General features: G+C 46.0%; 1 protein-coding gene across 1 annotated transcript in view; it reads right to left on the bottom strand.

Annotated features, from left to right (window-relative positions):
* PIP4K2B (phosphatidylinositol-5-phosphate 4-kinase type 2 beta) overlaps positions 1–19483 on the bottom strand; it is a 28168-nt gene that overhangs the window by 7904 nt on the left and 781 nt on the right. The window contains exons 2-7 of the mRNA XM_004378010.2: positions 9718–9815; positions 7448–7544; positions 4783–4935; positions 3007–3153; positions 1088–1126; positions 428–541 (exon numbers count right to left, since the gene is read on the bottom strand). Of these exons, the coding sequence (XP_004378067.1) occupies positions 428–541; positions 1088–1126; positions 3007–3153; positions 4783–4935; positions 7448–7544; positions 9718–9815 (648 nt within the window). The remainder of the gene's footprint in view (positions 1–427; positions 542–1087; positions 1127–3006; positions 3154–4782; positions 4936–7447; positions 7545–9717; positions 9816–19483) is intronic.

Consider the following 19483-nt stretch of genomic DNA (forward strand, 5'->3'; position numbering starts at 1 on the left):
ATGGTGGCGGGCTGGCTGGTTCATAAGAGGATTTGGACCAATGCTCTGGCCTGGTTAGTTGATCTTAATGGCTGGTGTCCTGCCGCTCCGATGGTCTAATGCCTCCTCCACTGTAGGGACACCACTAGAAGGTGAGTTACAAGGGGAGTTTGAAGATTTTGGGATGGATTACTAAAGAAGCAAGGGAAAATTTTCCAAACTGAGTTACGAAGGTTCTACTGGCACAAACTGTGTCCTCAAAATGGGATGCTCATTTGCACTAGCTTTAGGTGCAAATAAGTACTCATACTGCCCAGATCACAACACTTCCTTTTGTCCACACTCCTGGAAAGCAGTGAATTCATTTTTTCTTAAGGTTAAAGGGGCTCCTGCTCTGAGTACAAGTGGGCCCTGCCCAACCAAGGTGAAAACGAGGCTTAGTCAATACCTCGACATCCCGTTTCAGTTTCTCCAGGAAGTTCTTTTTACTCTCTTCTCCCACATGTAGCTTCTGCCCTTCATTGAGGAAGTCATTGTCTTTGAATGTTGGCAAGTCCTTGGCCTGAGAGAGCGATAGCAGTGTTAGGCTGGGTAGGCCTGGCTCATTCACCCCAGGGTGTCCTCTGCTGCGGGCAATGGTACAGGAAAGGGAAGGGTCTTTAGCATATAGATGCTCAACCTGCCAAATCAACAACAGTTCAGCACAGAAGGCTACAGTCCCAGGCTCTGGGCAGGTAGGGAAGGCAAATACGTGGCATATACCAGACGATGTGGACTGACCAAAGCCTTCTTTCCTGCTGAGCCTGGACTAAGTCAGGGCTCAGGCAGCCACCAACTGACTCAAGATGGACTATGAGATGGAAACGGTCTACCATCCCTTCAGCACTAAAAGAACCTAATGAGGGCAAAGGTAAAGGGCTGGAGACCAAGGCCTAGGCGTAGGATGAGGACGGGAAGGTGTTTGGTGACAGACTTCATGGTGACAGGTCGCATGTCTGGGGGAACTGGGCTAGGGGCTGAGGTGGGGAAGGGACAGGATGGCCAGCAGAAGGTGTTCCTGGTTTCAAGTAACCCACTCCAGACTTGATCAGCAGAGGTCCCAGCATACCTTCTCCTTGTCACTCGCTTCTCTGGCAACAGTAGAACCCTGAAAGGAATAAGAGCCATCAGGAGAAGTGCCCCAACGCAAATCCACTGCTGTCCAGTCAATTCCAACTCATATCGACCCTACAGGACAGAGTAGAACTGCCGATAGAGTTTCCAAGGCTGTAAATCTTTACAGAAGCAGACTGTGGTTGGTGGGTTCAAACGGCTGATCTTTTGGTTAGCAGCGGAGCACTTAACCATTGCATCATTAGGGCTCCTAGGAGAAGTGCAGCTGAGGCAAATTCCACTGATTGAGAAAACACAAACCAGTCTTTGAGGGGAGCCAGCTGGTGAAGTGAACAGGCAGGTTAGATTCCTAGAGGGGCCAGGAGACAGCAACTTGTCCATTTACTCAGAGCATTGAGAGAGCTCTATGTATAAAGTACATGTTAGGTACTCAGGAAACAGGACCGCACTGGAGAGACTCAAGTCCCTGTCCTTAGGGAACTTTCCTTCTAACAGAGGAGACAGACATTAAGCAGTAGTCACACAATTAATTCACTACAATGGTGTTAAGCGTTACAAGGGAGTCCCTGGGTGGTGCAAAGATCAATGTGCTCAGCTGCTAACCAAAACGTTGGAGGTCCAAGTCCACCCAGAGGTGCCTTGGAAGAAAAGACCTGACAATCTACTTCTGAAAAATCGGCCATTGAAAACCCTATGGAGCACAGTTCTATTTTGACATACATGGGTCACCATGAGTCAGGATCGACTTGATGGCAACTGGTAAGCGGTACAAGGGAGAAGACAGGATACCCTGTGTTTGTGTCCCCACAGAGTATGTGTTGGAATACTAACCCCTATACATGTGGGTGTGATCCCATTTGGGAATAAGGTTTTCTTTGTTATGTTAATGAGGCCATATTGGTATAGGATGTGTCTTAAGCCTATCACTTTTTGAGATATAAAAGAAGCAGATTAGGCACCCAAGCAAGCAAGCACAAACGAAGAAGATACATGCCACATAAAGATCGCCAAGGAACCAAGGGAACAGAAGCTGAAAAAAGACAAGGACCCTCCCCCAGAGCCGGTGCCCTGAATTTGGACTTCTAGCCTTCCAAACTGTGAGAAAATAAATTTCTCTTTGTTAAAGCCACGCGTTTGTGGTATTTCTGCTATAGCAGCACTAGGTAACTAAGACAGCCTGAGAGCAGATAACATGTGGACCTGGTCTGGACTGGGGAGGGGCAGTGGCCAGGGACTACTTCCTGGAAAAAATGATATTTGAGCTGAGCTCAGAAGGGTAAGTAGGAAGTAATTACATGATGGGGGTGGGGTGGGGAGGTAGCTCGGGGAGGGTCAGGGCTGGGAGAGAAAATACTCCAGGCAGAAAAAACAAGCATGTGTGAAAATCTCGGGGAGAAGAAGGAACACGGGCACTGCAGGAATGGATAGGAAACGCACACAGCTGCAGCACAGACTCTGAGGGGAGAGGGGTGTGAGGTCAAAGCAGCTCAGAAGCCAGGTCTTTAGTTCAAGGGCAATGGAGCGCTGTAGTTCACAGTCACCAGTGTGTCCTCCTTGGTGCCCAGAAACACACTTGTGCTGTCAGTCGATGGGGGCCTGGACAGATGCCAGCATGCGTCAGCACAGCCTGTCCCATACTGCTGCCCTCAGCATGCTCATCCCTCTGACAGGAGTTAAGAAGCGTTAATTGTTACATAAATATGGTACATTTAGGGTTTCAACAGCCTCTTGTCACTGTTACTTGGACTTCAAACAGCCTTTGGTCTACAGGAAATAGGCATATGAACTCCAGAGTCACCTGTCATTCCAAAATGTATGCTATGGCTCTCCCAGTTATGTGGGAGTTGGAGCAGCGGCCCCGCCAAACCTCAAGTGGATAACAATCACAGAGCTGGGAAACCCAGAGCCTTTTACCTTGAGGTCATACTTGCGGTGTACAGTGAGCCGATGGCTGAACACGTTCCTCGTGACCACCATGTAGGTCTCCACACCGTCCACGGTCAGGCGGTACATGCCCAGGAACTGCGGCAAAAGGGTGTTGCCATGACATTCCACTATGAACTAGAGTGGAAGGGAGGAGAAGAGGGAAGGCTAAGGAACATATGAAGGTACCCAGGACGGATGGGCTCTCCCTAGCCTAAAATACTCCCTGGATCCCTGAAATGCTAACTTCTACACTAGTGGTTTTTAAAGTGAGTTCTGTGGCATAATAGGGTACAGTGGTTAATGTTATGTGTCAACTTGGCTAGACTATGATTCTCAGTATTATATAATTATCCTCTATTTTGTGATCTGGGAGCCTTGGTAGTATAGTGGTTAAGAGCTATGGCTGCTAACCAGAAGGTCCACAGTTCGGATCCACCAGCTGCTCTTGGAAACCCTATGGGGCAGTTCTACTCTGTCCTACAGGGTCGCTATGAGTCGGAATTGGCTCAATGGCAATGAGTTCGGCTTTTTGGTTTTGTGATCTGACGTAAGGGGAGTTTCCTTGGGGGTGTGGCCTGCATCCAATGTATATGGAAGTTATGACAAAGCTTGCTCACTCACTCTTGATCCTGCATCCGACTTATCATCCTCTGACCCCTGGTTCTTGGGATGTGAGTCAGCAGCCTGCCACCTGATCTGCAGATTTTGGGATTCGCCAGCTCCTGCAAACCTGTGAGCCAGCAGCCTTCTGCCTGACCTACCAATTTTGGGTCCATGAGCCCCTGCAACCACGTGAGTCAGGAGAAGCCTCCAGCCTAATACTTGACCCAGAGATTTGGGACTTGCCAGCCTCCACAACTTTGTAAGCCATTTCCTTGAAATAAATCTCTCTCTATATTTATATATATACGCTTCATTGGTTTTGCTCCTCTAGAGAACCCAGCCTAAGACATAGGGGTTCCTAAGAGATACAACAGGTAAGAGCCACTAGTTGGCACGGCAGGGTGAGAGGCGAGCTGAGCAGGCGATGCAGAGCCCCTTTGGTTTCGTTTTATTGGGATTCCATCTACGATTTTCTTTGAAATAGGATTTGACCACAGGAAAGTCAACTGATCAGGCGTTCCTTCTCCCTGGCTGGTCTGCTATGGGCAAGCAAAGGCAGCAAGGGGACACAGAGGCAAGGCTGTGATCCAGCTGTCTGGGAAAACAGAATGGCTCCATACTAAAAGCTCCTATCCATGCCACATCCCAGGCTTTCCACAGTAATTCCCAAGAGACCAGAAGTTCCCCTCATCACTTCTCAGGCGCCCCAGAAATGAGCCAGCTTTCTCTGCAGACCCAGAGCAGGCTTAGGACAGACACTCAGATGGTGCCACACCACTGTCTGCTTTCCTCACAGACAGGTTCTGGATGAGTGGAGAGAAGTAACAGGAAAAGAAGCAAACCTGCTGAGCTGACGGGACCTCCTTTAGAAGGAATAAGGCAGGTGCCAGAGTGTGAAAACGTCCCAACTCTGACAATCAACAGCTGTTCAGCTGGGGCTGAGTCAGCAATGTGCTTTCATTTCTCCTTTTTTCTTTTTTAAAAGGTAGGCATTCCACCTCGCAGAAATAAGGTGCCACGAGAAGGCCAACTGCTTGGTTATCAGGAGGCATCTGCCATTAGCAGAAAGGGCAAATCCCTCCTTAAGAAGCTCCACCCGGAGCTCTCTTCTCCCTTTTCTAGCCCATCCACTCTACTGCCCAGGCTTGGGACTCACCATACCTGGTGGTATTTCTTTAGGATGTTATGCATCTCAGCCACATCCTCACTTGACACGGTCTTGATGACAAAACGCCGGTCATAGGTGGTGAGGAAACGCGTGCCACACCGGCCCTGGCTGTCACTGTTGATGGGCGCGCTGCGCGTCACTGAATTCTGAAGGCCAAGACAAAAGCAGGGTGGTCTTGGGAGGGGAACAAGAGCATTGACTTACTCTGAGACTTCTCTTATGGGCAGAATTGCTTTAAAGCCAACAGTACTGAGATAGAGGGACTCTCCTGTGGTATCTTATCTACCCCTTTTCTTATGGGAAGTTCACATTCCTCCAAAAGTCTTCCTCAAAGAGTGGCAAGAGCTGTTCTTTACCACATGCTCCTAATTCTAGACTGGGATGTGAACCAGTTTCCTTCTGATCCCAGGGAGCGGCCCTGCAAACTAAAACTCTGCCTAAGATGTTAGGGGACTGGGTTCTATTCCCGACCTTCACACACACTATGACCCTGGGTGAGCCATTTAACATCACTACTCCTAAGTTTCTTCATCTGGAACACAAGGAGGCAGGTAAGCTGATTTCCCCAGTCCCTTAGGGTGACAAAGATGAAGCTTAGGAAATATTTAAGAGATCTAGCATAAAAGAAGCATCAGACACAGACATCTCTTTTTCCTATATAGGCCCTGATGCTGGAAAACTCTTCCTGGAGGAGGAAGTTGAGCCTCATCTGTTTGCAGACACCTTTCCCCTCACCTGAGCCTCAGCCTCAGGCCTGTCTGTGCAGGGTTATGAGGCAGTTTTGGGAAGCTTTTCTGGTTTTGTCCCTGCTCTTCCTCGAGGCCCCATTCCCATTAGGATCAGAGAGCACTAGAAGCCTCAAGAAGGAGAGTGGGGAAGGTGTGAGTAAACCAAAGGGATGTGGTCATCAAGCAGGCGCCAGGAGAAGACGTTTGGGAGGCAAGGCAGAGGTAGAGATCCCAAATGTCCCTGCTCCCAAGAAAACACACGTGGGGCTCTGCTCATAAAAATGCCTCCTCTCCAAGCCCTCTCCTCATTGCTTCCTTAGGATTCTGCTCTAATTCCTTCACCTGATGTCTCCTCACAAAACCTGGTAGAGAAGGAAGAACCACCTTCCCAGGGGAAACTAAAGTCTGAAGTGGGGAGTGGCTCTGGGAGTTCCTCATAAAGGTGCTAAATTAAAGGAACGCACCCCTCTTCCCCAAACAGAATGTTGAGTAGGCAGCATGACTGAGTGTCTCTGTCCTAGCCTGGACCTTCTACTAGTAAGACTTACATGCTGCAAACCCAGTTGGGAAGTATAGTACCTCACTCCCAGGCAGCATTTTCTAACTCTATAAATCACTGGTAGCTCAAGAGCTAGCATCCCCTCCCTGAATACCATCCTCACTGCCCCACTGAAGAACTGAGCACAGTCATCCACTCACAGGCTATCAGAGGCAGAATGCAGACACTGGGAAGATGTGATTAAATGGGCAAGTGGAGAGGAGAAAGCCACAGAGGTGGGGAGATGTCCAAGCAACTTGGGGTTGCAACAACGGCAAGAGGTCTTCAGAAAACCTCAGGCTCCAATCAGGTCATGGTCTAGTTTAGGGTTCGGTCCTACAGAGGGTACTAGAAGGACCTCCCAATACCTCTTAGACATAGACATTCCTAATCGTTCAAGCCCCTAGCATCTTGTCTCCTCATATCCCCATCTTCAGGACAAGGACAAATACCTCTGTGTCTAGGCCTTCTAGAGTGGAGGAGAGAGGGGAGGGAGACTCTTAGCCCAGGCCCATTCTACTTCTTGTGAACTACTCTGTCAAAGGCTTACTGGGAGTAGAGGGGGAGGAGTTACAGTATTTAAAAAGATTTGGGCATCAATTTTAGATTTCACTAGGCTGTGTACTTCTTTTTTTCCCATAGACAACTGAAAGTCAGCTATATTTCTTACTGCTATAATGGTGAAGTGGAAAGTTCTCCCACCTTCACCGCCAGGCTATCTGCCAGAGGAAGAAGGTCCAAGGAGAGGTGCTAGGTGAAGAAGTAACAGAAACCATGAACCATGAGTCAGACTATAATTTCCTTTATATTCGGATTAATTCTACCCAATAAACCAGTGGCCTCTGGCTCTATCGACCCAGAGTCTTATGTCATCATCACCCCTGGTAGGGGGCAGCTGCCCTGCCATGCCTACCCCCCTCCCACCACCAGAACAGGGGACAAGATCAGGAGGTGACACTCATACCTGGCGAGAGGTTACACTACCCTTGAAGTCTTCCTTTTCTAATCTGTCTTATCTGCTTTAAGAGGCCTCATCTCTCGCTGGCAACAATTCTCTCTCTTTTATGTCAAACTACGAAGGAGAAGGGTTCTTCAGCCTAGACTGGGAATGTCAGACTAAATTGAAGCAGCTTCCGCAGACCCCTCTCCCTCCCACTGCTCTCCCTCCCAGGGAGAGGAACCTGAGCCTGTGAGGCATCAGAAGCACTTCTAAGGCCTTTGCCCCTCCAAAAGCCTACCACATACTGGGGAAAGACTAACTGTGGTTGGAGCTGACCATGACAAGAAGACACAGCCCAAGAACAGCAGACACTTCTTTTTTCTACTTGTCCTGTGGCTTGCTGACCCCATCCCACTCCCTAGCCCCTCTAATTTTGCAAAGACATCCCATACCTGGTAATCCTGATCATCAATCCCAAACCTCTCCCGGAGATTTCGGAACACCATGGGACAGTACTCCTTAAACTTAAAGCGACTGGGGAGGTTCTCCCTAGAGAAAAGCAGAGAAATGTCTTTGTGAACTTCTCCTTGCTTATCCTAATTCTTATATCAGAATTTCTCTAAGTACGGGCCACAGATCACCTGGATCTGAAAAGCCTGCATTGCAGGTTTCTAGGCCCCAGGAATCCTGGAGGTGGATCTGGAAATCTGCATTTTAACAAACACTCCAGGAGCTGCTGAAGCTTGTCGAAGTTTTAAAAATTTATACCCGCTGGGTTCACTCTGGAGTCCCCGGGTAGCGCAAACTATCAAGCACTCTGCTACTAACTGCATGGTTGGTGGTTTGAATCTACCAAGAGGCTCCTTGGGAGAAAGGCCTCGTGATCTACTTTTGAAATGTCACAGCCACTGAAAACCTGATGGAGCACAGTTCTTTGACATACAGGGGGTCACCAGGAACTGGAACAAACTTCACGGCAACTGGTTTATGGATGTGTGTGTTTACTTTGTAAAATTAATCTAGCTGTATACTTATGATTTTTGCACTTTTCTGTGTGTATATGTTGGCCTTCAATAAAATTTACATTAATGGAAAAAAGCCTTACCCGCTAGGAAGTGAGCCCCCTCCCCACCCCACAGCACTATCACTTGCTACAGGTAGGGGGCTGCATATGAACATCTGCTCATACCAGCCTGATTGCTAAAAGAAAAGACTTTTCTCATCAAAGGTTCCCTCTCCTCCAGGGATGTTCCTATTGAAACAGCCAGGAAGCCCTGCCCTCGGCTTCCACTGGGATATAGGAAGAGGGTGTTTTAGACTGAAGAGGTCCTCAGTCAATTGACTGGGATCCCATCCTTTCACAAAGCCTTGTTTGCTGGCTGCTGGCACCAATCTCTACCCTTCCACCTCTTCAGCCGATCCACAGACCTGCAGGAGGGAATCACCTTGAAGTGATAGCTCCTCCAAGTCCTCCATCTTTACAACTGCCACCCTGCTTAGGGACTCCCTTTCAGAAATATGTCTCTCTGGCCCTAGGATGATAGACTTCAAGGAAATGAAAAGGAATGGCCTCTCATGAGGGCTGGGGTCTAGTTTGCCTTATTTACCACTGTCTTCTAGTAAACAGCATTGTAGTCTAATAAATAGCACATAAACATCTGTTGAAAGGACAAAAGGAAAAAGAAAAAAGAAAACAAGAGGTTGTATGTCTGCTTTAGGCCAAGATGTTAAGGTGGTGGAACTTCATCAGGGGCCATGGATCCCACAACTGGCAGTGGCAAAACACCCACTTCTGGAGCCCTGACCTCTGGGACAGAACAACCTCCTTTCTTGCCTCTGAGTCAAGGGCTGCCTCTCCTTCCACAGGTGGCCAGTTAGCAGGTGGCAGCTATGGAGACAGACAACTTCTAGAACAAGATGTTACTACTTGTTATGAGAGAGAAGCCACTAAGAGATGTTCTCGAATTAGGCTTCTCCTCCAGGCTAACAGTCTGGGAATGGTGGGGTGACAGGTAGGGACAATGAGACAATGAAGAGTGGAACCAGAATTCAAATGCAGAAAGGAGGAGGCTGTGAGCAGCAAACAATTCCTCGGGTGACCCATAGCAAGGCCTCGAAAGGGTCTAGAGCAGGCCCCTACACTGTGCCAGGTGAGATGGTTGCTGAAATGTCTCCAACAAAGTCTGAGACAACTTTCAGACACTGGTGTTCATCCAAGAAACCACAAAGACCCCAAATGGGAAAAGTTACTCTAGACAGCGCACTTAGGCACCAGGCTCAGCCTCGCGTTCAGCCTGGTGTTCAGCCTGGAGAAAATACCAGCTTGGCTGCATCCCAAACAGGAACATGCCTGGCAGCTTCCTGCCTCAGACTGAGATCAAGATAGGACCACTGCTGCCAGCCTCATACTAGATAACTCAGCTCCTGGGCAGCTCAATTCTACCTGAGCTGGCCTGAGACCAATCACCCTGGGCGCAGCCACATGCCCCAAGGGACACTGAAGGTAGGCTGATAAAGGAATGAGATGATGAGACAATGCTAGGGATAGAGGCACATAATGAATGCATTCTCCCAGCCAGTTCATCAGCTCTGTGATCCAGGTGTTGCTCTCACACCCTGCCAGGTGCTGGCTTGGCCCCCACCATGGATGAGGCTTAAGAAGCTCTCTGGCTGAGGGAAAGGACTGCCCACAAAACCTGAGCCCACTCAGCAGGCAACTTACTTATTGAAGAGATGATTGTCCACCTTGATCTTGCTGTAGGCTTTGAAGTCATCCGGCATTAGCATGACAGGGACAGGGACATTGCTTAGCTCATTGATCTGTAAAGCAAGAGGAAGGTGAGGTTCTCAGCCAGGAGGCTGCTTGCCTTAGATGTTTTTAAGAGGGATACAATATAGATGCCACCATCTTGCCAAAAACTCATCCATTAATTCCCTCGTCTTTCTTTCTGCTGGTGTTGTGAAGTAAATCCCCAACCTCATCTCTACCTATTTAAATTCTCCCTACCTGATAAGCTCAAAAGGCACCTCTTCCATGAAGCCTTCCAGGATTTTCTAGACCATAAGCACTCTTTCCCATCTTGGAATTCCTGAAGCATTGTTTATATCCATCTTTTGGCCACTTCATAGCCTCCCTCATATTGTAGTTAATAAGTCTTGTATTACTGCTAGACTATAAGGTAGGCAAGACCGTATATCTGACCTTTGTAAAGCAAAGATGATCTGATTTTGGGAGCGCCACAGTACTTGGTACCATGACTTGCATATGGCAAGTAATAAATTATCAAATACAATAATAAATGGATGGATGAATAAATGTCACCCCACCTAAGCAGGTATTAAGGACTTTGACTATCTATATACAAATTGCAGGTCTTTTAAGAAATCAGCTTGGGGCAGGGAAAAAGCTGAATGGTATGTGTGGGTGTATAACTCTCATCTCCAAAGTAAAGGATTGAATTCAAAGTGGGGAGAAGAGGCAGACATCTGACACTGGCTCACTCTAGACTCTCCTGATGCAGGCAGGGCCACTTCCCGAAACTCATGTCCTGCCTTATGCTGAACTAGGGTAGATGGGGCAGGATGTCTTGCCCCTACTGCAAACAAACCTCCTCATTGTCTTTCATTCCCCTTCAGGGAGCTGGGTTCCCACTGGTGCAGAGCTGACAGGGTGAACCCTGCCCTTCCCCATCCCCAGTTTAGCCAATTAGTGGTCTGATTAACCACAGATGTCCTATCCCATAGCAGCAGAGTATTTGACATTTGACCCTCAACCCAGTTGCCACTGATGCATCCAGGATTTAGAGAGGAAATCTTAGCCCTGACTTAATGGATGGGGGCAGGAGGGCAGAGCCTTGTGTCTCCCAAAGACCTTCCTTGCAAATCCTATTATCTCAATGAGGCCCCATGTGGCAGAGAGGGAATAACCTAGAACCATTAGCACTCCTCCAGGAGCATAAACAGGGGAAATGGCATTTAATTTGCTGCCCCTTTTATGTTCCAAACCTCTTTAGAAATGTCAGAGAATGGAGGAAGTCCACGTTAATGTAGTATACTAACTGAGCCTGGAAAACCAACTTTCATGGGGAAATGAAGGAAGGGGTAGGCATGTGTGTATAGGGAGGGGGGCAGTGGGTGGTATTTTAAGTTGGCAATGGGGCAGAGACTCAATAAAGTGCTGGCAAAAAACTGACTGGCACAAACATAAGAGTATATATTGTATGATTCCATTTGTATGAAACTCTAGAATAGGAATCTACAGTAAGAAAAACCAGGTAAGAGGCTGTCTGAGTTGGGCTGCGGGGGGAAGAGGGGAACTCACTGTAAAGGGACATCAGAGAACTTTCTAGGGTGACAGAAATGTTCTTTATGTTGACTAAGGTGATTGTTACATGGTGGATACATTTGTTAAAACTCATCAAACTATACACTTAAAATGTGTGCATTTTATTGTATGTAAATTATTCCTCAATAAAGTTGATTAAAAAACTTCCCACATCCAGGGCTGTGATGCTTTCCATTGGCCAAACCCTCCCAACAGCTGAAAAAGCAAGGGGGAAAAAAAAGTCAGCATGCCAGTTCCCATTCCAGGGGGTGCTCACAAGAGAACCTGATCGTTACATTGGTGTCTATGGAGGAAACCATTCCACTTCCTCGTTTTCCTCGCCAACAGAAATAATTCATTGTGGCCATCCCACTTCCTTTTTCCCAGCATATCAAGCCTGGCTCTGAGAGTTAAAGGGAAATAGGGACAAAGAGGTTCAGGGTTCAAAGAGTATGGTTTTATACTAGAACGTGAGAGTATCTGCTACAAATCCATTCTGGGTTAGCCCAAAATCTAGACTTGGTGCCAAAGTCAGGTCTTGCTACTGGGGGAACTAGAAGAGACTACAGCACTGGCTTGAGAGGGGCCAACTGCCAGGATGATTATTCTACCAGGGGCTATTCAGGAATGCCCTAGGCATCCACCCTCTGTAACCCCTGGTGGAGCACAATGTGAATGGTTGGAAGTTGGTCAGCTTTTAGTGCTCACTTCACCTCTATTCTTGATTATGCAGCCCAATGGCAGGACATTTCTCACTTGGAAAATACATATCTGAATTAGATAGACTCATGAATGTACTCCTCATTTCTACTGGGCAACATGGAGATCACTCTAGGGATCAGCTGTATGATTTTTTTAAGTTGTGATATATTTTATAACTCCAGAGTTCTATTTGATTTCAATTGAAAAAGTGCTTATTGAAATACCTATGTACTCCAATCTGTGTTAGGTATGTGAATGGGAGGAGGAAGGCTCAAGGTGGAAAGTGCTATACATACAAATGAAATAGGAGGCTTATACTCTTATCAGGGAGATGAGACAAACCGTGACACAGTGAAACTCCAAGTCAAAGCAGTATACAGTTAAGTGAGAATACAGGGATATAGACATCAAGAACAGCAGAGGTTCAGAGGAAGGTAAAGTTAGCACGGTCAGTCAGATTCCCATGGCCCTCACACATCAAGCTAGAAATAGTGTACTTAAATGACACTGGAAGAAATCTACAACAGGATCGTGTTACACTCCTGCTTAAAATTCTTTCACGGCTCCTCATCAAGCTCAAGATAAAGTTTTAACTCCTTTGCCTGGCATTCAAGGTCTTTCATGATCTGGCATCTGGCTCAGACTCTGCTGCAGGGCTTCAAAATGGTTCAAGCACTTCTAACACATTCCCAGGCAATCCTAATGCTACTGGTTAGGGACCAACTCTGAGAACCACTAGTAGAGCACTGGTTCTCAAAATTTGTTATACAAGAATCACCTTGTTAAAATGTAGATTCTGATTCATTATATATGGTATGGAAACGCAAATTCTCAGCAGGGGCTCGAGCTGGAATGAACCAGTTCAGTTCTGAAGCCCTGCTCTGCCAAACTTCTATTTACTTCTACTCAATGTAATGAGGACCTTACTGTACGCCAGACTGTGCTAGAAGCTGGGAATAAAACAACAAAATGACAGAGTCTCCATTTGGCTGGGAAAAGAGACAACAAATAACTCCAATACAATGTGATGAGTGCTATAACTGAGTTTCCGAATAAAGGAAGATGGAAAAACTGATTAAGAAATGATTGCTTCTGCCTGGGAGTGGGCGTGAGCGAGTTGGATGCTAGAGGAAGCCACAGAGAAATACATTTGAGTAAGGCCTAGGATGACAGCTCTCAGACAGATGAGGGGAAGGGTATTCCAGGCTGTAAAAACGGTCAGAATCAAGCTTCAGATTCATATAATGCCCATTTTAGGAATGGTGAGTGCTGGCGGGGAGGGAGGACAGCAGGGTACGATAGAGGTAACAGGGAGTGGAGGGAGGCAATACTGCAAAGATAGGTAGGTGGCCTCAAGTATTATATTAATAAATAACAGCCACTTCTACTTATTGACTGCCTCTAAATGGTCGATGCTTTATAGTATATTATTACATATCATATATATTATGTATATTCTATTCTGTGCCATTATTTCTAATATTTACAAGAGTCATAAAGTATTAATCTGATTTTGCAAGAGGTTCAGAGAAGCTGGGTACCTTGCCTGAGGTCAAACAGACAGTACATGCAAAACCAGGATTTGATCCAGGCCCGTCTGGTGCCAAAACCTGGGTTCTTTATACTGTGCTGTGCAATCTTTCCCCTGGATAGCTACCCTGACTGAGGTCGTGTTTTCCATTCCTTGTCTCTATCCTAATAATCCTGCAAGGAAAGTCTTACGCCCGTCTTATAGAAAATAAAAATGAAGTTCAGGAGAAAAAATTACTACTCCAAAACCACACTACTACTAAGTGGCAAAGTCTGGATTTGAACTTAGGTTTGTCCACTATATGAGAAGTTTGGACTTGACTATGTAGGAAATGGGAAGCCCTCTCAGATTTTAAGCTGAGAATTCACATGATCAGATGGGTGATACAGAAAGGTAATTCTGTACCAATCAAAATCATGTAAGGATTGGAACGGGCAAAGATATCACTTATGGAGCCATTACAACTGTCCAAGTGATAGGCTGCGGCAGCAAGAATAAAAAGGGTAAAACTAAGAGAATCATCTAAGACCTGGCTAAATGACACTCCTCTGTAAGAGCGTCCCTGTCTCCTGCAGGTGGAATTAGTTACACATTTTTATATTACACATCTTTATATTCCAAATATCACTTTCACTTGACTTGGGTAATGACTTGTTTACGTGTCTGATTTCTCCACTAGGCAGTGAGTCCCCAGAAGGAAGAGGCTCTATCATAGCCATTTTTATGTCTCTAGCACAATGACTGGCACAGAGCAGCTGCTCAATAAAAGCTGGATGGAGGGATGGATGGAAAAAAGGAGGGAGCCGGGAACTGAAGGATGAATAACACTAGGATAAACAAAGAAAAGAGACAGCAAGGCTGCTGTGACTATACCCACGGGTTCATGGTCTGGAGGAGAGGGAAAGAAGGTTAAGGTTAGCTGTGAGTCGATGGCCAGACTGTAGAGTCTTAAATGCCAAGCAGAGAAGAATGGGCTTTATCTGGTAGACAACGGGGAGCGACTAAAAGTTTTGAAGCATGAAAGGTCGTGACTAAAGCAATGTTTCAGGAAGATTTGCCTTTCCTTTACTATCTAGCACATTTCTGGGCCAATCTCTTTCACCTTCAACAGGAATGCACTTGTGGAATGTAAACTCATTCAAATATCAGGCTAAGCACAACACATTAGGAAGGTAAGTGTGTTGTAACTCAGAGCCACATAAGTAGTTTTTGGATTATCCACACGATTAACTGCGTGCATCCTCAGCATAAATAATGAGGAGGCTAAACAAGCTGAGTGAGGAACAATACAGGGGCAGAGTTCACTCCTTGCCTATTCTACTGGAGATGAAAATTCAGTTGCTAGTTCTACTCTGGTGAATATCTGATTCCAGAAGCCTCTACTTCCCTGTGTGACCTTCATAGGAACTGTTACCCAGAAAGCACAGGCTGCGCACATAGGCCTCCTGGTATGCCCTGGGGGTTCCAATGGCAGCTCCATAATGGGCTGGCCACCACTAGTGATCATTTCTCATGTGCCACCCTCAGAAAACAGGACGGGAAATACATTCCTGAGACCATGGAGCACCAAGCAAGACCTGAAACTCCAGAGGGGAAAAGTGAAAGAAGAGAGAGTCACAGGTGCCAATAAATCCATTCTCATGTTGATTCCTCCTTTTTACGTCTTGGTTTTCTTTCTCCTCCTGTCTGAGTCCCATTGTCCTCTGAGAGGTAGGAAGCCCGGCAGATGGACAAATTCATCCATTGGCCTCACTAAAGCAGTAGTATTTACTAAAGATTTTTAACGCAGCAGGGTAAGAGAAAGAGGTAGGTAAAGGAAATTCTGAGTCTACATTAAGCAAAGAAAATGGACAGAATGGGGGTGGAACGTAGGAGAAGAACTGGGAGCCGATTTAAGAATGAATTTGTTCCTCACACCATACACAGAAATTAACTCAAAACAGATTACAGACCTAAATATAAAAGCTACAACTATAAAACTCTTAGAAGGAAACGTAGGAGTAAATCTTCACGACCTTGGGCTAGGCAGAATCTTCTTAGATAAGAAACCAAAAGTATAAGTGACAAAAGAAAAAAACAGGTAAATGGGACTTCATCAAAATTAAAAACTTTCGTGCTTCCAAAGATATCATAAAGTAAAAAAGACATCCACAGAATGGGATAAAATATTTAGAAATTATATAACTGATCAGGGATTTATATCTAGAATATATAAAGAACTGCTAAAATTCAATAATAATAAGGTAAATAACCCAGTTAAAAATGGGCAAAGGATCTGAATAGACACTTCTCCACAGAAAATATACAAATGGCCAATAAGCACATGAAAAGATTCTCAACACCACCAGCCATCAGGGAAATGTAAATCAAAATCACAATGAGATACCACTTCACAACCACCTTGCCAGCTGCCAACTCCGTTCCAACTCATACCTACAATAAAAAAGACAGTAATAAGTGTTGGTGAGGCTGTGGAGAAACTGGAACCTACATACACTGCTGGTGGGAATGTAAAACGGTACTGCCACTTTAGAAAACAGCCTGGCAGTTCCTCAGATGGTGAAACAGAGTTACCATCGACTGCTCCTAAAATGGCCCACAGGTATCAAGCCTGCTCTGTCTCTCCTGGTCTCCATTCTCCTCTCCAAGGCCATCTCTTCCCTAACTCCAGACGCTATGGACTCTATTTCATCCCCTAAAACAGCAGTTTTCTCTCTTTACAAGCTCTCCCTGACAGGTTCAAAGCCTTCTGATTTCTTTCCTAGTTTCCTACACATTCCTCCTCCACAGGAGCCGTGGTGGTGCAGTGGTTAAGAGGTCACCTGCTAAGCAAAAGGCTGGCAGTCTGAATCCATCAGCTGTCCCTTGGAAACTCTATGGGGCAATTATACTCTGTCCTACAGGGTCACTATGAGTCAGAATCAACTTGATCGCAAGAGGTTTGGCTTTTTGGGTTCTTCCTCCACCAAGTCCATGGGCTGCATCTGTTATCCACAAGAGGAGCTCTTGTGACAACACTGAGCTCAAATGCCTCTCTTTTTCCATCTAGAAGTAAAATAACTACCTCAGAACAAGTAGCTAGCTTTTGCTGTAGGTAAAGGTATATCCACGTGTTCTCCATATCACATATACCATTAGTTATAGACTACCATGGCCTGAAGGAGCCCTGGTGGTGCAAACAGTTAAGCACTTGGCTGCTAACCGAAAGGTTCAAACCCACCCAGAAGTTCTGTGGGAGAAAGACCTGGCAATCTGCTTCTGCAAAGATTACAGCCAAGAAAATCCTATGGGATGGTACTACTTTGTAACACATGGAGTCACTATGAGTCAAAATCGACTTGATGGCACCTAATAACAACCATGGCCAAATGCCTAAATGGGCAAGAAACTAAAAAAAAAAAATATCAAAGACAAGGAAAGTATTAGCCCAAGAGACAGAAAGGACCACATAAACCAGAAACTGCATTAGACTGAGACCAGAAGAACTAGATGGTGCCTGGCTACCACCAATGACCGCCCTGACAGGGAACACAACAGAGAGTTCCTGATGGAGCAGGATAAAAGTGGGGTGCAGAACTTAAGGCTAGTAAAAAGACTAGACTTAATGGTCTGACTGAGACTGGAGGAACCACAGAAAGCATGACCCCCGGACTCTCTGTCAACCCAGCACTAAAACCATTCCTGAGACCAACTCTTCAGACAAAGATTTGACTGAACTATGGGACATAAAATGATACTGGTGAAGAGTGTGCTTCTTAGCTCAAGTAGATACATGAGACTAAATAGGCAGCTCCTGTCCAGAGGTGAGATTAGAAGGCAGAGAGGGTCAGGAGCTGGTTGAATGGACACAGGAAATCAGGGGTGGAAAGGAGGAGTGTGCTGTCACAGTATACGGAGAGTAATTAGGGTCACATAACAATGTATATATAAATTTTTGTATGTGAGACTAACTTGAACTGCAAACTTCTACTTAAAGTACAACAATAATTTTTTTAAAAAAAAAATCAAAGAAAAGGTGATATCTGAAACCTTCTTAAATTTCAAAAAGTTCCAACAGTGGGCATCTGACTGAAGGTAACCCCCAAGGAAGGGTAGCAATCTACCAAGAACAGGGTAGTCTTGACCCCCTAAAAGTTGCAAGATTTTACACTCTTCTTCTGGGGAGAGGTGTCCACTTCCCAGATGGGGACACGGAAGTGCTAGATCTTACTGCAGGCCATAATGAAGCAATAAAACTTGGGACTAACTGACCTCCGAAGCTCAGCCTGTCCAGGGCAGTGGTACTCTGTGCATTTCCCCTGAGGTGCTAGCTCATTATGTGCAGAAGCATGGGTCTTGCTTAAAGTCAATGCCTTTCCAGCTAGCCCTCAAACAAACTTAACAAAGAAAGAAGGTGAACGTCTCATCCAATAAGCCATGACAAGAGTAGGAATCATAGATTCCCATCCGTGTGCCACACAGAGGCTTCTATCTGATGCCCACATCTGGACAGACCCACTGCCTGCCTATCAGAAGAGCAAGCACCACATACTCCCAGAACTGGCATGCACAAGCTCACATACTTGAACATACATTCAGGTTCTCTAACAAGACCACAATTCCCATCTGTCTTGGGACTTGGCTGAGAGATAGAAGAGGGAAGTAGAGCCAAAGAAAATGGGGCTTGCCACTCAACACCACCACCAGCGAGCACAGCCCCATGGTGCTGGACAACGAGCTGCATTTTTTGATGTGACTACAAACAAGTTAATCCTCTACCTGGGGTCTCCATTTCTTCATGTGTAACACAAGGGACCCATGGTCCCTTCCAGCTAGCTGCACTATTCCCGACTCTCCGACCAGTCAGTTCCCTACACAGACAGGATGCTTTCTAGCGAGAAGCAGGCTGCAGAACAAAATCAAGGATTGACTCCCAGGCAGGGACACAGAGTTCATATTCTGATGACCCAGTTTTCTTTGCAAAATTATCTGATGACCCCTGGGGCAACAAGAAGCAGGAAGAACAAATTCTGTTGGACTACTGATCCAAAACAGCTCCTATAGTTCTGGGGCTTACCGAGTGGTATTCCCTACCTTAGCCAGGACCCTCACTAACCCTAGTGATGACACTGAAAACAGTAAACTGTCCATGATCAAGAAACCAACAAAGACCTCACATGTGCTTTTCTATACTAGATGTAAAGACCTAAAACCTGGCTCAGATGATGGTTCACCAATATCCAGCCAAAGGTACGTCTACCAAATCTAAGTGAAAAGTCTTGCCGGCCCTGGGCCCCTTGTCATCATCTGGCCTTGTGGACAATTTGAAGTGCTCAGAAAAGTCAGGGGAGGCTAAAATCCACAGAAAACCCAAGCCACTCAAAACCATTAGCTTCATCGTCCTCACTCCAAACCTTTAGTCGGTAAAGTTGTATTTTCAGGTCCTTTTACTTCCTTTGCTCATTCCTGGTGTAGGGACTCTTAGACAATGAAAGGGTCAGAAGGCAAGGCGTGCAAGTTGGAAGAGAAAGCAGGATCCTAAACAAACAGCACATAAACAAAGTCATCCAACTCAAACACTGCTGTAATTCCAACTTCCTGGCAGGGGCTGCTAAACAATCCCAAAGCATCCCAAGGATCCAGGGAACCTCTTATTCATCTTAATCACCATCCATTATCACCCCTTCAGGACCACACAATAGAGAGTTCAACAAATGTGAAGTCAACGTCTTTGACATGAACACCATAGGAGAACACAGGAAGACATTTCTACTATGAATAGTCCTGATAATCAAGCCTCCTCCTCTCTCAAATGGTGACATTCTCTTTTCTTAACCCAGGGAGACTCTGGTAGTGTCTGTGGTTCGGAGGAGCAGTCAAGGAAACCTGTGCTTCTCCAACTGGTATAACTATCTCGTTCAAGACGAAGAAAAAAAGGAAACCCAGGGAGAA

This window comes from Trichechus manatus, unplaced genomic scaffold, assembly GCF_000243295.1.
Source record: "Trichechus manatus latirostris isolate Lorelei unplaced genomic scaffold, TriManLat1.0 scaffold00054, whole genome shotgun sequence".
Classification (NCBI taxonomy): domain Eukaryota; kingdom Metazoa; phylum Chordata; class Mammalia; order Sirenia; family Trichechidae; genus Trichechus; species Trichechus manatus.